The following is an 18,344-nucleotide window of genomic DNA, read 5'->3' as shown; positions in this document are numbered from 1 at the left end:
ACACATAAGAGTACATCTTTTCAAATTCAATTAGGCTTTGTATTTATAAATTATGTATAATAAAAAATAAAAATGTATGAGGGATGGTAATATGCCATGAAGGAGTTGCAAAGTGTGTGGTGGCTTTAAACAAAAACGAGCATAAACAAACATAGAGATTTAATCCAATTAGAGGAGATAGGTAAATTTGAGCACAAATACATTTTGTTATGTAACGAGTTGTAACGTCTAGCCTAAAATACATACATTAGAAATACTGCTTCAGCAAAATGCAGAAACACCTTAAAATCCTCATTACTTGAAAAATAGGAATACACAAATGTGAATGTTTCTTTGGTCCTCATCAAAATAGCAAATACAGACCTTATGTTGTATTCCATTTCTTTGTCATTCCTTATTCAAGTTTCCTTTTCTGACAGTTTCTCCTCTGAAAGTGTCTTTCTGTATTGCTCACTCATGTCCTGGTCACCCACAAGAACTTTGCTGTAAAGCTTTTGTTGCTCTTTTTTGAAATCATCCTTTACTTTTGCCCGTTTTAATCCTCCATCCCTAAAACAGAAAAGAGAGCCGCTATTTCGCTAACATTTTTTTCAATATTAATAACAGAATGACAAGATTACTGGTTGCACAATATTATTTGTATAATTTCCGTTTTATTGGATATTTGAAAAGCTTGTGTCATATTTGATCATATTTAAAAATGTGTTGCCACATTCTTGTAAATGATGGCTAGCTAAAAACATTATTAAACCAGTAACTTACCATACAAGATCTACTAGACCACCCTGTGAAGCAATGGCTGACTTCACTCTGTTGGCAAACTCTACAGCGCTTTCACCTCCCTAACAGGCACAAAAAGAAACATAAACCATGCAAACATAATCAATACTGGAGCATTTTACACCACAGTGAAACCTTACCTCCCTGTTCATAGGAGGCAAGTACCAAACACTGCAAACAATAGCCCAGCTGCTCATCATCCTAAGCAGGTAATTCACAATACCAAATTTACTACTGTTCCAGAAAGCATCCCCAAAGCGAGGGTCATACTAAAACATAGTCCCACATACAAATATGAAAACAGAATTGGCTAGAGGCATCCAATGTGAAAATAAAATCCTATTGAACCTTGATGGCCACTGGATATATGGTGCAGCCAACCTCAAAGCTCCCTTTTTTGAACATCATCACTGATGTATTATTTATGCAAGTCCCTGTGAAAAATGCACAGGGAAAAAAAGGATAAGAAATTACATGGGATTTGTAAAATGTATTATGCTATACAAACCTTCAGGAAATATGAGAATAGGCAGTTTGTTTTTGTCTACAACATGGTCACCAAGTCTGAAAGCAAAATAACAGATTAACACCACTAGATCGGCCTAGAAGTTTTACACTATCTTTGTCACCTTCCTGTTGTACCTTTTGGCCACTAGATGTCTGTCTTTGGCTTCTGATCTTTCAAACCAGATGTGTGAGGAAGCTTTAACCATGGCTTTTTGCAGTATTCCCATTAAACCTCCGTGCACCTGCCCAACCTGAGGCAGAAAGAAGTACTCTCATTCATGTCATTGCTTACATAATTCTTCAGAGTCTGAGAAAAAAAAAAAAAAAACTAACAAACTACCAATGAGTAGCAACCATCATTGGCCAGGATTATGACATCGATTGGAGTAGTGTGATTAGCCACACAGATCCCACCATTCCTGGGTTTATTCTCCCTGTAACAAACATGCAAGTAAACATTTAATATGAACAAATTAGCCAACATAAAGCATAATACGCTGAATTGCTGAATTTGACTTACTGGTTATGATAGGTAATAATTGCTGTCAGAGCTCTTACAAAAATGCGATAACACATCAAATGAACCTTCTCACTTAGCCTAGAACGAAGTCTAAACACAGACAAACACAAGACAAAATTAAAAACTATAGTTTCCTAAAGTTTTACTAAAGTTGTCTTTGTAGTTTAATGTTAAAGCTGAGATGAATGCACTTACTGTCCTTCTGGTAAAAATCCCACTAGTGTTGTCAAAACTATCAGCAGGATGATTCCAGTAATAGCCAACACTACCCTGTGGGCATATAGCATACATATACCTTTGACTTGAAACGCAAATTAAGTTAACATTAATCTATTTAATTTGTCATTTTATTAAATTAATTACATATTATACTTAACTGACTTTCAAAAAGGTTAAATGATTGTTCCCTAAATATACCTCAGTTGGTTTAATTCATGCATGCTTTCAGTATTGCTTTTTCAATATGTCCCTATAACTCCTAATAACACTCAACTGGAGGTAGTGTTTGTCATGTTTTATAAATCCACTGAAATCTCCTCTGCTGGCAAAAGTGGTGTTTTGCATGCACAGAAATAATGGACAAAAATGACTTATATTTTAAAATGTAAATTATAAAACATAGAATACCAATGCAAAGTAACTTCAAACTTCATCACGCTGACCTGAGAGGCAGCATGATGCCATATCTGAGCAGGACCCCTAGCCCCCACAGCACCGTCAGTCTCACACTGATGTGTCGGAAATTGTAGTTGCTTCGAGTCAGCAGATTCCAGCTCTCTAATTCCTGAGCTGAGAAGCACTTGGTCACTTCATCATCCACGATGCTCTCTACTCCTCTGCGACTAAAATACAGAATGTCTGCCAACTTAAACTCTGAGCTGGCAGAGCTCCTGAGCTCTTGCATCTCATGCTTCAGGGACACCGTTGGCTCCTTTGCTATTATACCTAAAAGACCCATGGGTTAAAGAAGATTTTACATAAAACATTTCATTTGATTTGTGAATGCAATTGCCATTACCTTTACAATATGGTTTGTACAGTTCCTCATTCTTTTCCTTTGCTCCAATTTCAATCCGTAGGGTTGCCCACTAAAAAGAAGGTTATTTACTTTAAGTGACTTTTCACAAGTTGAAGTTATGCTCACATTGCTCCAAAATACTGCTGTAAACTTATAAATAGACAAATAAATAAAAATGTTGCCTAATTCTTCAACATGACAATTCTGACCCTGTCTACTTCAACTGCAAAGCGGAAATCTCCCCCAGGGCCTCCTGAAGGCCCAGGCACCAGAAAAGTCATGGTGTATTACATTCCCACAGAGCTGTGTAATCTCAGGGGTCTTAACCCAACAAGGTCAAGATTTCACATAACTGTGACATAAGCATGTGCTGTCCTTACACAGACTTATTATCTCAACCGTGTGCTCCCCATTGCATCGTTAGTTGCACAGATTCTCTTTAGCTGGGTTGCCTGGCTAGTCCCATTCTGAATTACTTCTTATAACAGTTAGTCTAAGTCAATCTTTTTGCAGCACTGGCATACCTTGAATACGTTTAGAAGTAATCTCATGTAAAATGAGCGCATGCCAAAGGAAACTCCAAGAACAGCTGGCACAATGACAAAGATCAAGAGATGAGTCCACCATAGTGTGACAGTGATGCAGACACACTTGCACAGCAGGTTCTCAGTAGAAAAAACAAACCAAGTCATGGTTTAAGAAAAACAATGGCCTCACAAAGTCAAGATATAACTCTGTAAAAAAAAAAAAAAAAAAAAAAAAAAAAAAAAAAGATAAAATATTTAAAAAATTGTGAAAAATGTAACCGGATGGTGGCAGGTTGTCAAATCTGGAAAAGAGTACAATTTACAATGTTTGAGTGCACGTCTTAAATTAATAACACGCTATTTGGCAGTCAGTTAGCTATTTTAGCTAGTGCATCTTATAGCTAGCTAATCTTCTGACACTCACCATGCCGACATGGCAGTGCTGTGCTGACATAGCATTACTTCATATTGTCCTACACATGGACAGTCCTTTCGTTCGTACACCTCTCAGTCTCTAGGGCCAAGTAAATGTTCGTGTTATGAGGCTGTAGGAAGAGTTTTATGACAACAGGTGTCCAAATAAGAGCGTCTGACTGAGACTGAGCTGAGCGTGTTAAACTGGGAGTTGAATTCCTAATCTGATTATCGTCGGTCCACCACAGATGTCACTAGCAAGGTGATGTTAGACGTAGACACATTTATTTTATAAACTTTTTTTATTTAAAATTTTTAACTGCCTTGTAACGTAGGGTAACCATATTTCCATTTGTGAAAACCCGGACACCTTACCGGGGTTGGGAGGGGGGCCTCGACATTAAGCTACAGTCGTCGTACAGTCGAAAGGTCTCGTCCTTTCGCGGATTTTTTTTTTTTTTTTTCTTTTTTTATGCACGGGTGGGTCAGGAATAAACCAGGTGTAAACCAGGACTAATCTTGGATTTAAGAGAGAGAACGCCGATCAGTTTGTCCGCAGAGCGTGAGGCCCCCCGCCCCGGGGGGGCGCGAGGCTCCGTCAAGGGGGGCGCGTTTGACCTCGGGGAACATGCTTTTTTATTTTTTTATTTAGATTTTTTTTTACTGTCTTAAGGGCCGTTCACACCAAAGCGTCAAAAAACGCCTTGACGCCTCTATTTGGAGCCTTTGCATTTGAGTTTAGACGCCCTCGACGCGCGTCTTTGACGCCGTGGACGAACGGGACAAAAATACTTGACGCGCGTCCGTTGCCCTGGAAACAAGAGCCCGGTCCCGCTCTTTTCCCGAAACAATGTCAGACCAGACTGAGAGAGTGTTTTTATGACATAAAACATCAACGGAGGAGATCGGGTGGACGACTGGGGCGTATATATATTTCTACTCCGCTAATGACACAGGATCAGTCCCGGTCTAGTCCTGGTCTAATACCGGTCTGGTCCTGGTCTAATCACGGTCTAGTCCTGGTCTAATCACGGTCTAGTCCCGGTCTGGTCCCGGTCTAGTCCCGGTCTAGTCCTGGTCTAATCACGGTCTAGTCCCGGTCTAGTCCTTGTTTAGTCTCGGTCTAGTCTCGGTCTAGTCCTTGTTTAGTCCCGGTCTAGTCCTGGTTTGGTCCTGGTCCGGTCCTGGTGTAGTCCTCGCGATCGGCTCGGTGATTGTGGCGTATATATTTATTCTCCGCTCATGTTTGTGGTTCTCGTTCTGGTTCTCGGGTCTTTCTTCCTGATAATAACGTCGCTGCGTCTCTGGATACTCGTCCCTGATTGGTTGACGCGGCGCATCTGACGCGAAAAGTTCAGCATTTTCAACTTCTTGACGCTGACGCCTTGGACGCGCGTCTTGGCCGCTGACGCCAAAACGCTGAAGACGCGCCGCGCTGACGCCAGATTCGCGCCGCGCTGACGCCGAAAACGCGCCGCAAAAACGCAGGACGCTCTAGTCGCGCGTCCACATAGACTTTGCATAGAAAGTGGACGCTTTGACGCTTTGGTCTGAACGGGCCTTTAGAATAAAGTGCAATTGCACTTCCACTACATTAGGGGGCAGAGCGCTCTCATTGGCAGAGTGTGCGCAGGGAGCATTCGCTCGGTGGTGTAGGAGTTTTGTTTGCACTGAGCATGCGCGCTTTGCACACAGCACAGACTTTGAGTATGAAGTGTAGACACGAAGTGTAGCAGACGCTCAAGTGACACTATGAAAAAATATTTAACAGGGATGAGAAGACAGGCGGAGAGAGACGGAGATAAAGAGACAAACGAAAATCTCCCGAAAGCTAAGACGAGGAAATATGACGAAGCATATGTAGCGCTTGGCTTCACTGTGACTACGGTGGGAGACGAGGAAAGACCGGTGTGCTTACTGTGTCTAAAAATGTTGGCAGCGGACAGCATGAAGCCCAATAAATTAAGGCGTCACTTAAATACATTACACCCCAATCACTCTGATAAGCCGCTTGAGATTTTTCAGCGAAAACGTGCCGAATATTGCCGACAATCATCCCGCTTGTGACTGCTACTTCAGTAAACCAGCGAGCATTGTTGGCGTCATATAACAATTTTATAGACAAATGATACTATCTATAGTCACGCGGGGGGGCGCGAGATGTTTTATTCGTCCTAGGGGGGGCATGACAGAAAATAATTGAGAAGCACTGCCCTATAGTAATGGTGTACGGTATACTGACAATGCCATCCAAATCGCTTCCTGTATATGTAATAATACACAAGGAACAGGAGGGATAGCACTGTCAGACAAATACTTTGTGCTAAGGATGAGGAGTTTGAGTTTGTTTTCATTTCTTTGAGGTTATTTGCAGTAGTCTGGGTCATGATGCTCCACATAAAAACAAAACAAAACACATAGTTTGATTTAAAAAAAAACAAGATTTTATTAGTTAATATTTTGCTACAAACTGCATTGTTCCTTGCATGCATAGTTCCACAGACACTGTATGTAAAATTATATAGAAAGATTTCCCTTTATTTAGTAGGCATATTTAACTTGAAATGCATGCATATTGGATCACCCCACCCACATGGTCATACACAATTCAGCTGCCACAGTAATGTTTGGATTTTTACTTAAATTAATGATTTCGACAGATATGTAAACGTTCTTTGGCTTTTAGCATTGAAGAAGCAGTTTTATAGCCTAGCTTATTGCTTCTTTTTTCAATTAAGGTAAAGGGCATAATGGATTATTTATTTCTGAAGTTAGACCTTCAGTTAGACTAGGCCTGCCATATATATGTTTAAAGTTAAAGAGAATACTGGAACCTTCCACATTCTAGAAGTATTCTTTATAAATATGAATTACTTTATATTTTACACATGTAGTTTACCACAGTAAGACAGTCTTAATGTTGCTGAAACAGCATGGTTGCTACACCACAACAAAAAAGTCCTAACTAAACATTACAGTAGAACATAAAAAGAGACATCAGTGCACAAACACACAAATCTCACACCACAACTTGTTTTAGTTATTGCCTCTCTATTTGTGCTGTATGTCTTGATTTCATAAAATAGTTCATGCTATTATTTAAAGGCTTTTGCTGGCATACTGCTGTCATATGCTCAGGATTGCTACAGTTACATTGCACCAAATGGTGAAGTGATTTTTCATATACCCAGTATTGCAAATAACACTTCAATATACTGTATATAAATATAATCTGTGAAGCCCAAATCCAGTTTAAGGTCTACAAAACAGCAGCAACATCAGGTCAACAGTGTGCCCCTGGCCTCACGTGGCAGACTCCAGACAGGGCTGATATGTTTAATAACAGAAGTTCAGTCATCTGTTCTTCTTCCCTTTTGCTGAGGTTAAATAAAGCATTAAGAACTTGTCAAGTCTTTCTGTTCTGCTCATCGTGACATCATCCGCACAAATTCTACAAAACAGAAAGAAAGCAATAGTTGAACCCTGATACATGTATAACAATTGCCGTAGCATTGCTCCAAGATGTATATTTTCTATGTAGGTAGTCTATGAGGTGATAGATGTGACTGAGGACCTCCTTGATGTCTTCACCTCACGATCAACACAATATCAACCATCTTATTGTATATCTCACCAAGTGGGTAGGCATTCCCTTTTACATTTGTAGTATAACCCTTTAAAGCTTTTCCTTTATAATTTACCTTCAAAATCTACATGGCCATCTCCATTTAGGTCAATGTCTCGGAGGATGTCCTCTAGATCTCTGTGACCAACCTAATGAAGAATAAGTAAGAACGTTGGTTACACATACACGACACAGATCAAAGCATGGCAGTCTATCACTACCTGTTGTCCCAAAAGCTTTTTCATAGCCTCACGCAGTTCTGCTGTGCTGATCATTCCATCCCCATTTGTGTCAAACTACCGGTAAACAAATACCCAAATGTAAAAAAAATATTCTTCATAATGATATATGTATAAAAGTTGTCACTGATGTGTATCACTTCTAAAATTTGGTAAATTGGTTTACATATGTTTGGGTCTCTTTCCCTTTTAGACTCATCACTTGCCTCTTTGAATGCATCTCTTAACTCCTTTACACCAATCATATCTGCTGTTTCAGCCAAAAGTTTGGGTCCCATGAGTTCAACAAAGTCTTCAAAGTCCACATGCCCTCCCACTGTTGGAAGGGAAACAAGGTCATCATTCTACACCACCACATGAAATTGCAGGGATTTTCGTATTTTCAAACACCATACTTACAGTTCATGTTGATCTGCTGACTCAGTTCAATCAGCTCCATCTCTGTTGGCATGTAGCCCATAGTCCTCATACAGTTCCCGAGGTCTTTGCACCCAATGAATCCATCTTTGTCTTTGTCAAACTCTCGAAATGCCTCACGCAACTCTGCAAACAGTACCTGAATTTATTACAGATTTAGATAAATGGTTATAAACATATTTCTATTTACCCATATATTGAATTCAACTTACCATCCATTTCCTCTGGTCTTAACTCTCGGTCCTGCAAAAATGACACAGTTGATGGTTAGAGTCCAATGCCTGCTAACGTTTCCAAAGCTCCCAGTGAACAGCCGTCCTTTCACTACACAATGTGGTCAAAAATAGAAAACTATAGGTATGTTCAGAGTGCCAGAAGTCCTGAGGCTCTCTCCCCCCGAAAGAGGAGCTTATTATTACTCACATCTCCTGCTGTGGCATGTGCCTCTTGGAAAACAGGACACAGATGATGGCAGGATAACTCAATCAACTTAAAATATACTGTCTCACTGTCACGTTTGTTCATTAGGATCACCCGTACACGATGCAGTGACATTAAACAACTTCCACAATTTTACTGGCATGAATTTTAAATCTGAAAAAGAAATGTCAGTGAAGAACATTATCTACTACAGCTGTGATGTAATAATCTTCCCTCCAGGTAAATGTCCTCTGTGTTGAGAGTCACATCCTAATACATGGATTCACACACTCACACGTATGTCTCAAGACATTCAACAACAACTGACATACAAATAATCTTATTCCCAGGAAATCATATTCCATGTTTCAAAAGAGCCTCTTGAGTGTAATTATGGATACCAGATGAAAGCATTTTACGCACATCTTTTGCTGAGAATGTTTTGGACATTGTTTGCTGATTTGAATGTTAATCTCGTCCATTCATGCAGCGATATTTCCTGGACTTACGTACAGCCTGCCGGCTCTCAGCGAAGCCTTTGCGCAGAAAGATGCACGCGGGCCCCAAAACGTTGTGCATGGTAGCTCCGTTCTGGGCTAGGGCCACCAGCGGCTCTAGATAGGCCCCCCCAGAGCCCCCCTCCTCACTGGACTGCACTGCCTTGTACTTCTTCTTCTGGTCCTGGGGTGATGCCAGGTTAGGATTGGAGCAGACACAGAGACAGGGGTAAGGACTTAAGTCAGTTTAAAAGATGATGGAGTCACTTAATGAAGGTGGAAATTGGAAGTGACAGACACATGTGCCACTCAAACAGAGGTGTAGGCTCTGGTTAGTCATAATACAGCAACCACTGCAGTCAGAGATACACAAGCAACTGATGCCATCTGCTCCCAGTCACCACAGGGCACAACAAACAAACATACCATCTCCCAAAGGGCCAACTGTGGACGTTTGCAAAAATGTCTTTTCACATTACGAAACCAAAATAACCTGATTGTCAACACAATGTCAGATAGAGCACTGTGCTCAAAGCCATAGAATGATTAACTACATGCATAATACAAATTTCAGGTGAAGAGTTAAATATTAAGAGTAAATCTGTCCTGTCTCTGCAATTTGGACCTTGGACTGTTGTAATCAGAAGGAATATTCTTGACACACAAAGTAAAAAAAAAAAAAGTAAATACATAAGCTCTTTGTACATTTTTTAAAGGTGCTATGGAAATAAAGATAAATATAGCCGCAAGCGGCAATGATCGGCCCTCGCTTGTGCTTGCGCCGCGGCCCGCAAACGGCGTGCCCCGCAAACGTCGTGCCCCGCAAACGCCACACCTCACACTGACCCTAATAAGCCTAAGCTTAAACCTTACCCTAATCGTAATCCTAACCATAGCCCCAACCCTAGCCCTAAAAATCTTAATTTAACCCTGCAATTTTCTAAATTTGGCAAAAGAAAATATCCAAGACTTCCGGTTTGTAAAGGGGCGTGGTCACAATATACATTTTTATTCTTATTGCCATGATGCATCTGGCTACCAAATTTGGTTTGGCTACACCAACGTTTGTGTAAGGACGTCCCATTGGCAAGGATACAATTTTGGCTTGTTGCCATGGCAACACAATGTAAATGGGGTGTGAGCATCATTGAGTTTTTTAATCGAGACCATGTCACAAATGTGGGTGCCAAATGTTGTATATCTGTGACAGATAAAACCTTATTTTTACATACAAATTTTCTAGGGGGCGCTATTGCACCCATTTTTGTATTTTCTTACATCAATCTGTTCAGGGTCGGGGTGTGAACCCACGGTTAAAATATGAGTGAAATTGGCCAAAGTTTGTGCAAATTATCAGGCGTCGAAGTTTGATGGTCACACCTTTTGACCTTTTAAAAAGCTTTTAACAAATTTTAATGTCCCACTTGTCTAGATGATACAAAATGATTCTGTCTGGGTCAAACGCCCTACGAGTTCGTTCAAATATGAGGACAGGAATTTGTGCCTTTGTCAATCTCCCAATCCAATATGGCCGACTTCCTGTTGGTTGCCTAGCAACCAGGTAATATACTTTTTTGTTCCTATTCCCATGATCCATCTGTGTACCAAATTTGGTTTGGCTACACCAAAGTTTTTGTTGGGCATCCTATTGGGAGGTCAGATGTTTAGCCTGTCACCATGGCAACACGATGGGGAAATGGCATGGGGTCATCCTACACTTTTTTGATTGAGACCATGTCATGAATCTGTGTACCAAATTTTATATGTCTACGACAAAGTAAATTTTGGCACTACCGTGCAATTTCCCTAGGGGGTGCTATTGCGCCCACCTGAGATTTTCTTATATAAATCTGTTCAGGGTCGGGGTGTGAACCTGCAATTAAAATTTGAATGAAATCGGCCAAAGTTTGTGCCAGAATTTGTAGATTTTACCAATGGAGAGTTTATGTCATCGCTATAGCAACGCCATAAAAATATGACATGGGTGTCATTGACTTTTGGATCAGGATGCCAAAATGGAATTTTGTGCAAAATTTCAGAAATTTTTGAACAACTATTTGGGAACAAATGATATTCTCACATATTAAAATTTGTTTCAATCTATAGGGGGCGCTAATGCGCCAAATTAATAATTTTCACATTAAGTAGCTTCAGGGCAGAGAGTTTAACAACTGTTTCAAATTTCATTGAAATCAGAGTTCGTTTGAGCAAATAGGAGCAATTTGTAAATCTCCAAAATTGTGTGCATTTTTTGTTGCTTCACTGCTCAGAGACCGTGAGACCGTATTATGTTGGAGCCAAAATTGTATATGAGTCTGGCAATATAAAAATAATAAAAGCCAAAGCTAATGTTTATCTAACCATTTAATTTTGATCACTAATTACCCACTTACTAGAGAGCGAGTAGTCTTTACATCAGCCCTCAAAATTATACTGCAACATACAGGTTAATTAGTAATACATTAATTTAAGAACCTCATTATATTCATCATTCAAGCAGAGACAGGCTTTGACTAGAGTGCTCCCTTAGACCACGGGTGTCAAACATAAGGCCCGGGGGCCGGATCCGGGCCTCCAAGACCTTTAATCTGGCTCTCAGCTGATTTTCTACAAAAATATTTTAATTATATTTTCTATTAAAATATTGGTAATTTTCTGCGCCGCTTAGCACCTCTGTGGGTGGCGCCTCCCACCAGAGCAGCACAAATGAAGACTTGCCTCTTTCCAAACGCTCTTAAAGGACGATTGTTTTGACTGTTGACCGTGACACCCTCATCAGCAAAATGTCCAAAATGAGAAAAGTGTAAGCCAAGCGCAGGATTTTCCAAGAAAAATTGACTTATTCCTATTTGCATACAAGTTAATGTTAAAACATTGTGTTGAAATTGCATTTTTCTTAAAGTTTGCGTTTCTCTTTACAAATATTTGAACTTATTGCTATTTTTGGGGTATATATGCCATGAGTTTTCTGATCTGGCCCCTTTGGGATCAAGGTAGGTTGGATACGGCGCCCGGACCAAAATGAGGTTGAGACCCCTGCCTTAGATATTTGTTAAAACATTCAGGTGTAACAAATGACTAAGGGACCATTTACATCATGACCTCAAATCTCCAAGTTATGTGAATGAGTGCAATACATATTACATGTGTAGAAGATGAAATATAGTTATATGTTTACTACAGACAGTGCCGTGCATGCTCCACCAATGACCTTCATACTCCATCTGTTCTCGTGCCACTTCTAATTTCAGTTCATGCAATGCTACAGTTGCCACTGCAGGAGCCAGTGCCTACTGGGTAATCTGACCAAGTGAAGCATGGAGCAGGGCTGCGCATCATGCCACAAAAGTACCACAAAGCCTCTTGCTAGCAGTTATATAACCCAAAAGAAAAGGCAGATAAAGGTAACATTTTGAACTTCTCCTTCACACAGATGGCATCAGTAGTTGCTTGTTATATGTGCTTTAGATAATGCCAGGTAAATAACTAACAAGGAGTAAAAGCAAAAATCTTTTGGTATTGTTATTTTTATTTTTTAATTGCTAATTAAGCTTTATAGCTTGTCTTTTGCAGAAATAGTTAAACTAATTAAAAAATAAACAATACAGAAGTACAAAATACTTGTTTACTGTAACTTTATTCATTCATACTTTAGTTTTATAATTAGATGCCACTGTTAAAGAGTTTTTTTTATTGGGATATTTGTACTTTGCCAGAGAAGAACCCACCCAGACACAGGGAGGCTGTGGGTAATTCAATCCAGGACTCTCTTACTATGTGTTGAGAGTGTTAACCACACAGCCACTGTTATGCCATTGTGACTTATTCTCCAATGATTGCTCCATTAAAAATAAAAAATTACCATGCTGAATGTGTATTCCTATTTTTGAAATATTATAATGTACAGGTATTGTAGCTGTCAAGGAGTATTTTGTTAAGCCTAGACATCACTGATGCTTATATTTTAAATTCTGTTGCACTGTTGAAAATTGTTGTCTAAATGCATATTGCAGTTGATATATTATCATATTCTTTACAAAGTAGGATAAAACTGCACTTGTACTTCAGTATGTTTCTACCTTTGACAACAGCTGCACACCAGTTAGTAACATCTGTGTGCTCTGGTCTCATTTTGCAGGTGCTGTTGATGCAGCCAGTGCATTGTTGGTAAAGGTCACAATGCAACAACAGCCACTGTCATGAAGCTAATTCACCTCTTCACTGGAGCAGGCAGGTCAAGCACCACCTCTTCTGTCTTGCTCTCTACCGGTACATTGTTGACACTAATTTGAGCATGTATTTTTATCCACCAAATCAGAAGTGCATCCCTCATTCCTATCTACTTTGCTTAGAACAATACTAATCTTAAGCTTCTTTGACCAAATGTCATAGAGGTTAGCCTTAAATACATATTCAATAGTTGGCTTAAAAACAAATATGGAAGTCAGATTGCACTAGCGGCTATGTAAACACAGGTCAAGTCAGATTTCCTCTGTGTCATGTCAGGGGGCACACAATAACACATGCAACATACAAAGTTATAGGGAAATAGACTACAAGCAAAACCTTCTTACCTTCCTGTTGAAAACTTTAAGCGACTTTACGGCGTTGCCCATTGCCAAAATAAATAGTCCTTCTATGTGTTCTCTCTAATTGTGTCTATGTAGTTTCGGCTGCATGTGGTCCCACATGTATGCATGTGTGTTTGCATATGTTTTGGTTCATGCATAGGAACAGGCTAGTGATTACAAAGGGAAAACAGGGTTCAGTGGGTCAGGGACTAATGTAAGCGGACATTTGGGAGTAGGGAGGAAGGAGACAACTTCAAGGAGACAAGGACACTTGAAGGAGGGACACTCAGAGGGAAGGGACACAAAACAGGACAAAACACAACAAATAGGACACAGAAATGCAGGGGAAGAGACTGCATGCATGTGGTAGTAGCCTGAGATGCCAGCGTCAAGAGTTGGAAACCAAGATTGCTTATTCATCGCATCCTTTTCCCCTCTCTCTCTCTCTCTCTCTCTCTCTCTCTTTGACTTTGCCCTCACCCCCCACCACCTCAACCCCTCCCTCTATCACTCCGTCCGTCTGTCTCCACGCTTTCCCATTTACTCCTCAGCAGTACATGCGTTTTTTAAACCTCTACCAATGAGGAAGCAGGACAACATTCCCTTCAGCAAGACATCCAAATACACACCACATACTATATAGACAGCAGTGCAGTTACACACAGAGCTGGGGATAGGAGCTAAAAATAAAGCTCTCATCCCCCACTGTATTCCAGCTCCAACCTCCAGCATCCCTCTGTTTTCCTCTCAAATTCCGCACAGGAGCTGAGAGGGCTGGGATGCAGATCAAAGGCAAAAACGCGCAGGAGATGACATGGAATTGCTAATGCGAGCGCAAATACAATATCTTCTCCAAATCACTGGTACAATTGTTGGTACCTTGAAAGCAGAGGTGAAGAATGCACTTTGTCCTTGGATAAAGAGCGTCATCATCAGGTTAACTGAACACTCTTGCCATCACGGTTGTTGAATTCAACTATGCATTTTTTTTGTCTGATGTAACACAAATAATATCTAATAAAATGGTATAAAATATATGTCTCATTCTATACATTTTTCTTCATAAGCTTGTTTATTTAGTTTCATCATTGTAAGAATTGTTGGTATAATGTGAAAAATCTGTATACATTGGGGTTGAATGATACTGGAAAATATCTCATTCTAATTTCTGACAAGCATTAGATTAGATTAGCAATTTATGTTTTAATATAGGATTCAAACTTCACATTTTAAATGTGTCCAGAAGAACTAATAAAAAGACTGAAATATGAATTAACAAATAATACAAAAATCACATGTTTGTAGAGAAACTACATTTTGATTTGATTACGATTCATCTTGCACCCAAAGTATTCATACAGCTTAATGTAGTGTGCTTAGTGTAGCAGTGAATAGTTTGCCCTTGTCTACTGCCTCCTATTGGGACAAAGCTATTTTAGATTTTGGTGTTTAGTGAATCATAGGCTTTTACCAGAGGCTCATTGTGAACTTCAGAACACATCAGTCGTCAGACACAGGGCCGTCAGCTCTCATAATGTCACATCATCAACGCATTGAGCACTAGAAACATCTCCTTAGCCTGTTTCCTTCCACTCTCTCATGCCAGACTATCTCTCTGTATGCATTTTATGTAAGGGCTCATCACAACACATCTCTGTCTCTGAGCAAACCATCAATGACTGGTAACCCTCAGGACAGAACAAAGTGTACAAGATTAATACAATTACTGAATAAAAATAAGCTTCCTTTTTGCTGTGCAGCACTAAAGGGTACAACCATGAGCATTTTGCATTATTTGATAATAATAGTGCTGAGCCTATCATTTGAACTGGGGAACTTTTAGTTCTTGGAGAAATTTCTGTCTGCCACCGGTGAAGAATACTTGAAAACATCTCTCCTTTTAGTTTTTGCCATATCAGGCTGTGCTGCTACCATCAACATGATTTCTATCCCTCCATTACTGTTGTCTCAGCATTATAATTGAGAAAAAAAGTGAAACCATGAATCCACATTTTACATATACACATACATATAAGGTATATTGTATATTTAGCTTGTTTTTTCAATGTAACAAATTACAGTAACAGATATTCCTCAAACTGGATGCAAAATACACCATCTTTTGCAGTTATTTTCATAATTGAGTTTTAGCCTGTAAAATGCTCACTTACGTCATGTTCTTGAGACGTCACAGCAGCTGCTCATCAGTACACTGTTCTGTTCCTGTATTTCTGCGTATTTCAGACCTCTTCCATCTCTGTCTTTTGTCCGCTTTAATCATTCATTTTCCATTTTTACCACCATCTTTCTCACTCATTTAGATTTGAGTCTTGAGAAATATTCTCCATCATGTTCGGGACCCACAGTGCAGCTCATCCTCAACCTAATCCTCATTTCAAAAAGGGTTTTAGCCACAGAATGACTTCTACCTCCTCCTGCTCATATGCCAGCAATGATATAAATACACCCATGTGCTGCTAAAAATAGCTTGGTATTCTCTATAGTACATATACACTGGGCCAAAACGTGTGGGTGTGTGCTATTTAATTTTTACTCATCTAGATTATTTCTTTGCAGGCTTCATCAAGATTCTAGTCAACCATCAGAAGTAATGGAAGTAATTGACAAAGGAAACAACAGCACACAATGACAGTGTTCCGAGAGCTAGGATGAGTAACAGGAAAACCAGAGGCGGATGTGTGGAGCTTGTCTGTGCCTTGGACCTTTCCTCACATTGTCTAGAGCTGTCAGGTGGGAGCAGGCCAGTTAGGTTTGATGAGTGCCCATCTTATATAACCATCATCAGATCTGTCTACCCATCCCATTTCTCTGCTTCCCTTTCCTCTTCCTCCTCAAATTTTCAGCTTCCTTCACTGTATTTTTCTGGCATTTCCCTTCTCCGACTGGGCTGATGTGACAGTCTCAGCGATATCACCGTCTCTCTTTAAGAACAGAACACCGAGCCATTAGTACAAATGGTACTTGCTCCCTCTGCTGGCTAATACATAACTATAATCTATATCTCTACAGACATTCACCAGTTTATACTATTATATTGTATTAAATCGCACGCGCGCGCACACACACACACACACTCACTCACTCAAAAGATAAGCTACTTTTCTTTTCTTTTACACCTATGTTTTATAATGAGGGAAACTCATTACTCTCATTATATATTCCCCCAAATTCTCTTTATTAGGTAGGTGTTTTGCCAAAAGGATTATACTTTATTTTTTTAACCAAGACAAAGCTCATCCCTCCTCCACTGTCTCATAATCAGGTCTAGTTGTACTATTTTTAGCATCCACTGGCAGCGTGTGAGTTCTGCTGGGATTGTATGCAGATCTTGATGTTACATAAGAAAAGAGAAAATGTGAAATGATAAGAGTTGCAGTGTGTATTATCAAGGCCCTGCCGTGTCTACTCAGGAGGTATAAAAGCAGCATTACAAAGATGACCGCATCAGTGGACGCGAAAGCCATAAGAAGATGCTGAAGCAGGTGTACAACATGCAGGTTCAAGCTGCCACTATTTTTCCATCACCATTTACACCAGCTCCAACATGGTTTTCACAATTACACATGAGCTTATGTGAAAAGAAGAAAAAAGTACTTTTGAGTAAAAAAATCTTATTCTTTGCAATATTTACTCATGTAAATGTAGGACAGTTGAGTTATCTTTTGTTTTGGTGCTTTTATTTGTGCAAAATTAGTCAATTATGTCACTTAAAGGCATTTTACATCTTCAGGCATCTTTCTCCAGCCAGAAGCAGGACCTTTTCGATGTATTGCTAAATTTTGCCAGTCTGGAAAAGTGATTGGAGCTATGGCCTGAATTGAGAGCAGTTATTTTGGGAGCACATTAGTGCTCATGGAGGTAATTGTCTCCTCTTGAGCTTTTTATCATCAGATTGGAAAGACGTATTTGAAAAAGTACAAAACGAGCACAGGTATGACGTATGAGAGGGAGCCTTGAATAAGAATGGTGCCCTGACATGGCCAAGGTACAAAAGAATTAAATGTTCAGCCTGATGTTAAAGGAGCATAATATTCTAATATTGGTTTGAATGTGCATATAAATGGTTCTTTCTTATTCTAATTTCCCTCTCAACTAATTTGCACTTAAAGTCGTTGATAATTGAGGTTCACTAATGTATGTGCAGCAGAGAGCAATCATATACACATGCTGTCTCATTGAAGAGACAGTTGGCATCTACAGGTCCAAATTATTGTTGGTTATAAAGTCGCTAAAGCAAATATTGGTAAAAGTATGCCTTGTAACGTTACAATAATGGCACATGCATTTTGTATGTACACTACTCACAGAATTCATAAATTTAGAGTCATTTAACACATGCATGATAGGAAGTATGACATGAGAAAGTCCCAGTGACATGAGGAGAACATGCAGACTCCAACTATAAAACATCTCCAATCTCCTTGCTGGAAAGCATGAACACTAACCACACTCCCACTGTGCACACCATGAATTATTCATAATCTAGATTAATTAGTTGTGGAAATGAGAAATGAAATATGTAATTTGATTTCAAATATTCCACACCCCTAATTAATGCCCTGTGCCATTGTTGTTGCACCCTCTAAAGTTAAGTCCAAACATGTTGTGTATGCTTTCCTCATTCTTCCCTTACCAGTTTGCACCTATAGCAGCTTTGACAAGCACTCATCGTTCAGGCTTTATGCAGTGGGAAAGTTGATCTCCCTTTGATTCTCGGGTGACACTGGTGATGAAGGTTGTGCATTCACCGCTAAATGCATGAAAGAGCACATGACTCCCCTCTTTTTT

At 39.7% G+C, this 18,344-nt stretch overlaps 2 protein-coding genes across 3 annotated transcripts; both read right to left on the bottom strand.

Annotated features, from left to right (window-relative positions):
• Positions 1-398: 398 nt before the first annotated feature.
• Positions 399-3,517, bottom strand: LOC110160644 (glycerol-3-phosphate acyltransferase 4-like). The gene is made up of 12 exons (XM_020925319.1): positions 3,350-3,517; positions 2,826-2,895; positions 2,470-2,752; positions 2,003-2,077; positions 1,808-1,897; positions 1,628-1,721; positions 1,423-1,538; positions 1,289-1,344; positions 1,129-1,214; positions 921-1,049; positions 763-842; positions 399-549 (listed from the first exon to the last, which is right to left on the bottom strand). Exons 1-12 carry the CDS (start codon positions 3,515-3,517, stop codon positions 399-401), a joined length of 1,398 nt encoding a protein of 465 aa, XP_020780978.1.
• A 3,426-nt stretch (positions 3,518-6,943) lies between these two features.
• On the bottom strand, positions 6,944-13,580 carry cabp1b (calcium binding protein 1b). 2 transcript variants are annotated; one of them, XM_020925147.2, is made up of 7 exons: positions 13,539-13,580; positions 8,260-8,290; positions 8,030-8,173; positions 7,837-7,946; positions 7,613-7,687; positions 7,468-7,540; positions 6,944-7,217 (listed from the first exon to the last, which is right to left on the bottom strand). In XM_020925147.2, exons 1-7 carry the CDS (start codon positions 13,578-13,580, stop codon positions 7,192-7,194), a joined length of 501 nt encoding a protein of 166 aa, XP_020780806.1. In that variant the 3' UTR covers positions 6,944-7,191. The 2 variants fall into 2 exon arrangements, with proteins under 2 accessions (XP_020780806.1, XP_020780807.1); XM_020925148.2 differs by lacking the exon at positions 13,539-13,580 and adding an exon at positions 8,984-9,061.
• Between the last annotated feature and the right edge of the window lie 4,764 nt (positions 13,581-18,344).

The sequence above is a fragment of the Boleophthalmus pectinirostris genome, unplaced genomic scaffold (assembly GCF_026225935.1).
Source record: "Boleophthalmus pectinirostris isolate CB_2022bp ecotype Guang Dong unplaced genomic scaffold, ASM2622593v1 HiC_scaffold_18, whole genome shotgun sequence".
Taxonomy (NCBI): Eukaryota; Metazoa; Chordata; class Actinopteri; order Gobiiformes; family Gobiidae; genus Boleophthalmus; species Boleophthalmus pectinirostris.
Note: the sequence above shows the minus strand (reverse complement) of the source record. Positions and strands in the feature narration are given on the sequence as shown.

Excerpts from the sequence above, each read along its gene's own strand:
- cabp1b (XM_020925148.2), bottom strand. The coding sequence starts at position 9,046 with ATGCACAACGTTTTGGGGCCCGCGTGCATCTTTCTGCGCAAAGGCTTC. Across the intron at positions 7,947-8,029 it reads TCAGCAGATCAACATGAACT|TGGGAGGGCATGTGGACTTT; the intron begins GTAAGTATGGTG and ends CCCTTCCAACAG. Across the intron at positions 7,218-7,467 it reads TGGCCATGTAGATTTTGAAG|AATTTGTGCGGATGATGTCA; the intron begins GTAAATTATAAA and ends TCTGTTTTGTAG.
- LOC110160644 (XM_020925319.1), bottom strand. The coding sequence starts at position 3,517 with ATGACTTGGTTTGTTTTTTCTACTGAGAACCTGCTGTGCAAGTGTGTC. Across the intron at positions 2,078-2,469 it reads GGCATCATGCTGCCTCTCAG|GGTAGTGTTGGCTATTACTG; the intron begins GTCAGCGTGATG and ends ATATGCCCACAG. Across the intron at positions 1,898-2,002 it reads GGATTTTTACCAGAAGGACA|ACTTCGTTCTAGGCTAAGTG; the intron begins GTAAGTGCATTC and ends GTCTGTGTTTAG.